Below are 9,712 nucleotides of genomic sequence, written 5' to 3' on the forward strand. Positions count from 1 at the left end.
AGAGAAACCACATGGTGTTTCATTGAATCCCCTGTCACTGAGAATTATATTATAGCGTTTCTGTCTTGGCTTCCCTGGAAGCCCAAAGATAATAACTCCTTGACCGTGATCTCTATATAGGAAGACAAACACTGAAAAGTGATTAGGGACTGAAAAAATTAGACTCTCCCAGTCTGAAGAGAGTGCTCCCCTTCCACTTCCTTTTCTTTTAGATTGAGAACACAATGTTCATCAATAAGATGAAGGATCAGCTGTTGCCAGAGAAGGGCTGTGGTCTGGCTCCACCTCACTACCCCACCTTGCTGACAGTGCCTGCCTCAGTGTCCTTGCCTTCAGGCATTAGTATGGACACGGAATCCAAATCAGACCAGCTGACCCCACACAGCCAGGCTTCCGTCACTCAGAATATCACAGTGGTCCCTGTGCCATCTACAGGACTGATGACTGCTGGTGAGCAACTCTGTACTTCTCTAATCTGAGGTGTTGATCTTCCATGATCAGTACCCCAGGCTGGAGGGCTCTAAGAACATGGGGAGTGGGTTATGTGTTTGATTACTCAATCAAATTTTTATTAAGTGCTTACTGTGTGCCTAGCAATGTGCTAGGCATTGTGGGGGATACAAAGAAGTAGAAGATGCGGTCCCTGCCTTTGAGGAGGTGACATTCTTTCCTTCTCTGTATCAAGGAGTCTCCTGTTCTCAGAGGTGGAGAAGAGAAGGGAGTCAATCAAGGGGTAAATCTCACTGTTACCAGGGGGGTGGGGACAGGGGTTAGGAGACCATTATTTTTCTACAGGGCTTGGGGTTTCCTGTATACTCTGGGTTGGGAGGTGGCGGTGAGGGGTTAATTAGATGAACTGGGGGGAAATAAAATAAAATAGGATGAGGATCAGGACTGAACAACATGACGCCATCTCCCTTTTCTCCCAATCCTAGGTCCAGGTTTGGTAATCACGTCCCCCTCAGGCTCTCTTGTGACCACAGCCTCATCAGCTCAGACCTTCCCCATTTCGGCTCCCATGATTGTCTCAGCTCTTCCCCCTGGCTCACAAGCCCTGCAGGTGGTCCCTGACCTCTCTAAGAAGGTAGCATCAACCCTAACAGAGGAAGGAGGTGGAGGTGGTGGTGGAGGTGGCAGCGTGGCTCCTAAGCCCCCCCGGGGCCGAAAGAAGAAGCGGATGTTGGAGTCAGGGCTGCCTGAAATGAATGACCCCTATGTCCTCTCCCCTGAGGATGACGATGACCATCAGAAAGACGGCAAGACCTATAGGTAAGACTCAGAGCTGGGGGCAGGATGGGGTGAGGATTGCTGTCTTAGCTCCCCTGCCCTCTTGGTATCCTGCCCCAGTCTGGCACTACATTCTTGACAGCTTCCACATCAGAGGCATTTACATGTCAGGTGTTCTGTCTTAGGGCAGCAAGGCAGAGCTGCTGACCCTCCTCCAGTGCCATTTCCTCAGAATGCAGAACCACTTCACCCCTTCCTTTTTTTTTTTTTAAACCCTGATTTTGGGAGTCATTAGCATTGAATTATTTTTGTGTGACAGAATATAGTTTTTCTCTTGTAATAAGGCTTTAAACTAGGTTTGAGACTCTGTCTGCAGCTCCTTTTAAACTTTCTACATTTTCCATTCCCCTTTTTTACAAGAAACTTTTCTAGTAAGCACCTAACCTAACCTGTGTGCCATCCACCAGTTATTGGGCCATGTTTGAGTGCTGAGCCTGCCTGACCCTGCACGGTTGGGATGATGGGAGGGGCTACATGAAAGGGTAGGAGGATTAGGATACCTTCTCCCTTTGGAATACATGCTTACAGGATGACTGTTTGCTTTTGCTCACTTTTCTACTTCATGAAAGTCATTTTGATCCTTTACTTCCTCTAAGTTGCCTAATACCAAAAAGCAATATATGCATATTTGCATGTGATAGTATGCAAAAATAATTACATAAACTCTTTGCCCTTTGAGAATTAAACATCTTTTAAACCCCTTGAGAGCTGACAAAGGCCCTAGTAGTTTTGGGGAATTTGGTTCCCGTATACAGAGTGGGATAACCATCATCACAGCTTTGATGCAGACAGGGGCAGATGTGCATGGCTGGGAGACTGGGTCTGTCCTTAGTGTACCGAGATGGGCAATGTTGTTCCCATTTTAGGAGCGAAGGGAACTGCGGCACAGGAAATGGACAGAGCCTTGGGCTCATGGATTCAGTTCCCGGCTCCACCACGAACTTGCTGTGTGACCCTGGGCAAGTCCTTTTCCCCTCTCTGGGCCTCAGTTTCCTCATCTGTAAAATGGGGAGAATTCTGTTTATTCCTCCCATTTTCTGGGAGTATATATCAGATAAGATTTGAAATGTTGGGAACTTTAAAAGAAAGATAAGAAATAGTCATCATTTAGCATTTATTTTTATGTGTGTTGTACAGTTCTGTTGTGGAAAGTAGCCATGACTACAGAGTGTTTAAATCCCTCTTTATAAGTAAAAATGAGGAGATTGTTGCTATGCAGAAAGTATTAAGCACTACAGAAATTCAGCTCATAATCCGAAAGTTCATTGCAGCTTTATTATTACAGGTGTACCCCACTTTATACAATAAAAGTGTTCCTGGAAAATGTTTACATCATATCATATTATAAAGGTATCTGACAAGTTTGATTCATTTAAAGACATTCTTTTATATATATATATCATTTCATAAAATGAAAATCCCTTTTAAATTTATTTTGTAGAAATCTAGATTATTATATTTTTGCTTAAAGTGAGGTCATTGTGACGTGGAGATATATCTGTATAAAATTTGTTGCTGTAGGAATAGTGGGAGGATCTTCTAACACCTTATGGAACCCTTCTGATGGGTCAGAGTCCTCTCTTTCTGCCAAGTTTCTGTACTTATTTGTGTTTTAAACCCACATTAAAGGTTATCTCTGGACTTTCCAAATTGTATGTTAAAAGAAATGTAAATAGATATTTGGAAGAAAGCCTAATAGGACGAGGCACCCCCTGAGTGTTTTTGGAATTCTTGAAAGACTCCCCCTACCTGGGTAACCAAGGAGAACTCTGAAATTTAAAGGTGACTAGTTGTATCCTAGATAAACAGAATTCTTCAGAAACTTTTTTTAATCACAGTAAATCCCTATTTTGATGCCTAGCTGGGTCAGTCAACCATGCCCATTCCAGTGGGGCAATAGAATTTAAACTGGGTATTGGGGAAATTGGGTTCTGTTACTCTGGGCAAGTCAACTTAATGTCTGAACTCTTTGTTCTCATCTGTAAAATTGGGATGGCCAGTCACACCCTCACCTATCTTATAGAAATGTTTTGAGGGAAAATCAGAGTATTTGAAATTGTTTTGAATATCTTGGGGAAAAATGGGATAGTAATTCAAAGTGGTCATTGTGACCAAGGCTATTATTACATTGCACGCCTCCAAGGGGATCATCCTCATTGTGTTGGATGCAAGTGGTGCCCCCTGGAGTAATGCACCCATGATAATGGAATATTATTTTTCTGTCCCCTGCTAACGTCCACTGCTACAGCTCTCTTAAATTAAATTTCTTTCCCTCCAACCCACTTTGCATTAGAAAACTTTTACTCTTATTTAGCTTAGAGGATTTCCTTTCTGCCTTTTTCTTTCTTTCTTTCTTTCTTTTTTTTTTTTGAGACAGAGTGTTACTCTGTTGCCCAGGCTAGAGTACTGTGTGTGGTGTCAACCTAGCTCACAGCAACCTCAGACTTCTGGGTTTAAGTGATCCTCCTGTCTCAGCCTCCTGAGTATTTGAGAACACAGGTGTCCACCATAATGCCTGGGTATTTTTCTACTTTGTAGAGACCAGGGGCAGTGTCTCGCTCTTGCTTAGGCTGGTCTTGAATTCCCAAGCTCAAGCAGTCCTCCAGCCTTGGCCTCCCAGAGTGCTAGGATTATAAGTGTGAGCCTTTGCACCCAGCCTTTATAATTAACTTTCATGTTAAAGGGACAGTTGTGTGTTGAACACTCACACATAAACTAATGAGATTTTATTTGTGTTGAAACGAATAGGTCAATAGCAGGGCATTGTGGCGGGTGCCTGTAGTCTTAGCTACTCGGGAGGCTGAAGCAAGAGAATTGCCTAAGCCCAAGAGCTGGAGGTTGCTGTGAGCTGTGATGCCATGGCATTCCACCAAGGGGGACAAAGTGAGACTCTGTCTCTAAAAAATAAATAAATAAACAGAACAGGTCATTCTCCCTGTCTGAGAAATTCTAGGAATCAAGAAAAATTAGTTTGCAACTGTAGTACAGTTTTTCCTGACAGTATGTCCAGCTTGTAACCTCAGTCTTAGTGAAATATATAGTAGCATGAGATCATCAATCAGTACTGATGCTGATAACATTAATTCAGTTTTACTACTAGAGAACACTTGGCTCACCTTTGGCTGTCCTGGGTGTTTGCTGGCCTTTCTAGGGGTAAAAATTCATCTTTCCATTTTACAGACCAGAAAATTGAGGTCTAGATAAATGAGCAAGCTTATAACTAAACTCAAAGTAGAGCCTAGGTGTCCAGACTCCAATTGGCCATGCCCTTTGGATTATGCTTATTATAAACAAAACTTCCCTCCTCTTATGCCATCTCAGACAACAGCCAGGGATGGATAACTTCAGGGTTATCAAGTGACTAGAGAAATGAAAATTGTTAATGATTGAAATTTTAGTGAAAGCATTAATATAAGGGACCATACTCCAACTAACAATGACATTGTTTTCTATGAGGAACTCAGTGTTCTTTTTAGTCTTTATCTCAAATTATTCTCTAAAAAAAATCCTCCTGAGATGAAAAAGTGCAGGAACCATCACCCCACATCATCCTAAGCCCCTCTTATAAGGTAAGTTAGGGAGAATCCAAAGTAGAGGGACTTGCCCTAGTAGCCTGGCTTCCAGCCCATTGCCCATTCTTCTAGCTCACATTGTGCACTGATAAGTTGTTTGAAAATGATAGGATTCCCACTCACATAGAGATAGCTTTTACCCAATAAAGGCTGAGTAGTTGTGGTTTAACTTGCACAGAGTCTTCCTTATTTGATATATTGGACAGTGTCAGAGTGGGAGGGATTACCAAATCAAGTGATAAGTGAAAGCACACTTAGATGCAGTAGGCGTCAACCCAGAATGCTGATATTGACTCCAGTGCTACAAGAGTGGAAAGCTTTAGCATGGAAAATAGGTGTTTTGCAGACCTTTTTCTCCCAAACATTTAAGGGATACAACCCACCCCCAATAGTTACCTTTGCTTATTGCAAAAGTGGTTCTTATCTGATTGCCAAGGAGCAGTGGGAGTGTGGGGTGTGGAGGCCAGATATTATGGTCTGGAAAAGTCCCTTCAGATAATTCTGGTACTTCCCTGCCCCTCTTCCTCCAGGAATCACTGGCAGAAAGGAAGTGGGGGAAAATCTGAGGGAAGAAAATTATCTGTGGAGACAGGAGAGAAACTAGTGTCTCATTATCATCTAAGAAGCTTGAAAAATGCCAATGGGGATGTACTTTATATGTGAGGAAATTAGGAAAAGGAACTGTGAAAGTTTGAAGTCAAATTATAGGCAGAAGGAAGATAGACGTTTACTGATATTCCTAGCCCAGGGAAATCCACATCTGCCCAGAGCCCATAAAATTGTTCTTCCTTATCTGGCTGAATTCCTGTTTTTGCACAATTAGGGAGGCCAGTCATCCAGCAAACATTTATTAAATATTTATAACATTCTGGGCATTGTGGTAGAAGCTTAGGTTATAAAGATGAATAAAATAGAGGTCCTACTCTCAAGTTAGAATAGAGAGATCAGATGGGTGGGCTTCTCTTAGTAGTGGAGGGGAGGGTTCAGCCATGCCTTCTAAGTGGGAAGGGTTCTAACCACTGCCCTCACTTGGCCCAGGTGCCGGATGTGCTCACTGACATTCTACTCAAAGTCGGAGATGCAGATCCACTCCAAGTCACACACCGAGACCAAGCCCCACAAGTGCCCACATTGTTCCAAGACATTCGCCAACAGCTCCTACCTGGCCCAGCACATCCGTATACACTCAGGGGCTAAGCCCTACAGTTGTAACTTCTGTGAGAAATCCTTCCGCCAGCTCTCCCACCTTCAGCAGCACACCCGGTAAGGTTGCTCTGAGTTTCACCCCAATACCTGGGTGTGAGCCCCAAGGCCACATTCCTTGTACCTACTTCTGTCTCCACACGTATTCTTTTTTCCCTTTGATAGCTTCAATTCTCTGCTATTATTGTATGTGGAAATTAACTGTGTATCCTAGTGATTTGGGAGGGCCTCGAAAACTGTGGTCTCCAGTCAATTCCCAAAGTCTGGAACAGTTTGTGGTTTCTCTCTGTGTCTGTGTTTGGAAATCTTCTGCAGAGCAGGCCCTGCTTTTACTATATGCTTCAGTTCAGAGCCAAGGTGTGCATTCAACTTCAGGTCCATGGGGAACAGGCGATAATGGTCTTTGTTCAAATTACTATTTGGAAGCAGGGTATCTGTGGTGAGTGCATAACCTTAGGAAAAAGCAGAGGGTTGACGAAACTGACTAAGGTCACCAGGAGCCATGGGTTGCAGCTCTTCATCATCTCACTGCCATTCTAGCCACCGACTTAACAACCAACAACAACCTAGATCTGGGTGTCCTCTTCATTAGCCTATCCAGGCTGGAATGTGTTTGGGAGGAGGGAGGAGGGGGTGCTCTCTCATCCGTCAAGCAACATCATTTCACCCAGCAGAGAGCTGAGCCCCTGGTGTCGAACTGCTTCCTCCTCCCCCCTTCCTTCCTCTCCTCTCCGGCAGGATTCACTCCAAGATGCACACGGAGACCATCAAGCCCCACAAGTGCCCGCACTGCTCCAAGACCTTCGCCAACACCTCCTACCTGGCCCAGCACCTCCGTATCCACTCGGGGGCCAAGCCCTACAACTGTTCCTACTGCCAGAAGGCCTTCCGCCAGCTCTCCCACCTCCAGCAGCACACACGGTAAGGGAGAGTGGCGGGCTACTGACCCCGCCCCGCTGGCATGCCCTCCCCACCCCCGCCCCGGACACACCAAACAACCCGCATGCGGGGGGCGGGGGAGAAACCTGGCTGGAGGAGAACACGGCTGGCATCTGGGAGAAAGAAAACCAAGCAGCAACATTGGAGACACAAGTGGATGTTAAGAGAGCCTTTCTGTGGCACGAGCTACATCAGGGAGATACAATGACTGTGATAGTCTCTGATCCATGGGAGGCAGAGATATACCTGGAATGGAGACAACTTTTCTTGCCCTCATTTCTCTCCCTGAAGATACCCAAGATTTTTTCTTTGATGCCAAAGCAGAGGCATTTGATTAGAGAAGACTATACCTCTAGCCCTTTGTGCACCAATTATGAACAAAAGATACAATCTATTGGACCTAAGCTGGACCCCAGCCTGGTGACACCCACAGCAACAAAGAAAACTCCAAAGGATGCCAGGAATGGAGAACAAAACAAAACATGCATTAAATACTCTCAGAACCGGCAAACAAAATAAAAACACTGATACTTCGTAAGGATGCCCACAATTTATCCTGTAAATCTGGAGTGACTGGGAGGAAGTGAACCTGCCAACTAAAAGAGTGATTATCTCCTTCATGTGGTACCTCAAGTTGAACTGGAGTCCAGACATACTGGCATAAGCCATCTCAGCCAGCTTCTTGTGGATGTGATATTCCCACATTAAAGTGATCACACATCTTGCTTTGAGGAGTCAGGCTTTCTTCACAAAGAAGAGATACGTCCTGTGATATTTTATACCAGAGGTCCAAAAAAACATCTGGTCAGAGAGGTAGTTCTGAAGTCCCTAGTGAAAAGCAGGTATCAGTGCACTCTTGTAGCAGAGGGCCCTGTAGTGTTGTGGGAAGAGTTCAAATTGGTACTAAACTTGCATTTCCTACCATTAGGGGGCTAGACTGGGGAAAGTTCCTAGGAGTTTCCACGCTTTTCCATTAATCACTGCTCTTCTCTACAATTAGTGTGACCCTGCTTTGTGTGATAATGTAATTTTCTGTAGAGGTGATTCACAGGCCAAGGGATAGTTTCTGGCTATAGGGTGGGACCAAGGAGGAAATGTGTTTTTCTTCCTCCTTGCCATTGTGTTTACCTTACGTTTTTGAATGTTCATTAGGACAGTGATTATAGGAGCGGACTTGTATGCCAACTTGTGGACTGCCTGTCCCTGAGGTGCTGAGGCCTCAGTCCTTCCTCCCCATCAGAGAGGAGGCTCAGCTTGAGCTGAGTGGTGCAGGTGGTGACTAGATCTAAGGCGTTGCAACCTGATCCATGTCAGAGAGAAACCAAAGCTATTGCCTCTTGGATGCCCATCTGATGTGCTTCCTAGGAGGACAGGATTTGCCTTGAAGTTTGTTAAGGAGTTAGTTCCTAAGGGGCCTTGCTGACATTTTTCCCTTCCCTCTCTTCTCATTCCCTGCAGAATCCACACTGGTGATAGACCATACAAATGTGCACACCCAGGCTGTGAGAAAGCCTTCACCCAGCTCTCCAATTTACAGGTAAATGTTCTACCCTCCATCCAAGAATTTATAAGTCTGAGACTTGGGATCAAAGTGCTGTTTGACTTATAGTAATTCTCAAACTTTTAAGAGTCCTCTATACTCTTAGAAATGATTAAGTAGCCTTGATATGTTGGCTCATCCCTGAATACTAGCACTTTGGGAGGTGGAAGTGGGAGGATTGCTTGAGGCCAGGAGTTAAAGACCAGGCTGAGGAAGAGCAAAACTCCATCTCTAGAAAAAAGAAAAATTAGCTAGATGTGGTGGCATGTGCCTCATCCCAGCTACTAGGGAGGCTGGGGCAGGAGGGTCACTTGAGCCCAAGACTTTGAGGTTGTGATGAGCTATGATGATGCTACTTCATTCTATCTGTGAAACAGAGCAAGACCTTGACTCAAAGGAAAAACAAACAAACAACCCCCCCCCAAAAAAAAATGAATAAATAAGGCCAGGTACAGTGGCTCACACCTGTAATCCTAGCACTCTAAGAGGCTGAGGTGGGCAGATTACTTGAGCTCAGGGGTTTGAGACCAGCCTGAGCAATAGCAAGACCCTGTCTCTACTTAAAAATGGAAAAAACTAGCCAGGTGTCAGGGTGGGTACCAGTAGTCCCAGCTACTAGGGAGGCTAAGGCAAGAAGATTGCTTGATCCCAAGAGTTTGAGGTTGCTGTGAGCTATGACACCATGGCACTCTGCCCAGGGGCAATAGAATGAGACTCTGTCTTGAATGAATGAATGAATTTTTTAAAATGAATAAAAAAGCGCTTTTGTTTATATGAGTGATACCTGTCTACATATCTATTGTGAAACTGAGAAGCTCAAAAATACTTAGTAATCTGTTTAGAAAGAACAATAAGAAACCTATTGCATGTTAACATAAGTTACATATGCAGTTGGAGGTTGCTGTGAGCTGTGATGTCACAGCACTCTACCCAGGGTGGCTCAAGCTTGAGGCTCTGTCTCAAAAAAAAAAAAGTACATATTCCAAAACCCCTCAAAAAATATTTTATGAGAAGAATGGCATTGTGTAGAATGTTTTTGCAGGTGCATTTAATGTCTGGATTAACAAAAAGGGTAGATTCATTTTTTTTTTTGAGACAGAGCCTCAAGCTGTCCCCCTGGGTAGAGTGCCGTGGCATTACAGCTCACAGCAACCTCCAATTCCTGGGCTCA

The 9,712-nt window shown here is 44.4% G+C and overlaps 1 protein-coding gene across 1 annotated transcript in view; it reads left to right on the forward strand.

Annotated features, from left to right (window-relative positions):
* ZNF384 (zinc finger protein 384) overlaps nt 1-9,712 on the forward strand; it is a 29,835-nt gene that overhangs the window by 16,409 nt on the left and 3,714 nt on the right. Inside the window, exons 3-8 of the mRNA XM_012809360.2 lie at nt 213-450; nt 686-733; nt 936-1,269; nt 5,898-6,122; nt 6,801-6,983; nt 8,460-8,538. Of these exons, the coding sequence (XP_012664814.2) occupies nt 213-450; nt 686-733; nt 936-1,269; nt 5,898-6,122; nt 6,801-6,983; nt 8,460-8,538 (1,107 nt within the window). The remainder of the gene's footprint in view (nt 1-212; nt 451-685; nt 734-935; nt 1,270-5,897; nt 6,123-6,800; nt 6,984-8,459; nt 8,539-9,712) is intronic.

The sequence above is a fragment of the Otolemur garnettii genome, unplaced genomic scaffold (genome assembly GCF_000181295.1).
Source record: "Otolemur garnettii isolate 467f Iridium unplaced genomic scaffold, OtoGar3 scaffold00104, whole genome shotgun sequence".
Taxonomy (NCBI): Eukaryota; Metazoa; Chordata; class Mammalia; order Primates; family Galagidae; genus Otolemur; species Otolemur garnettii.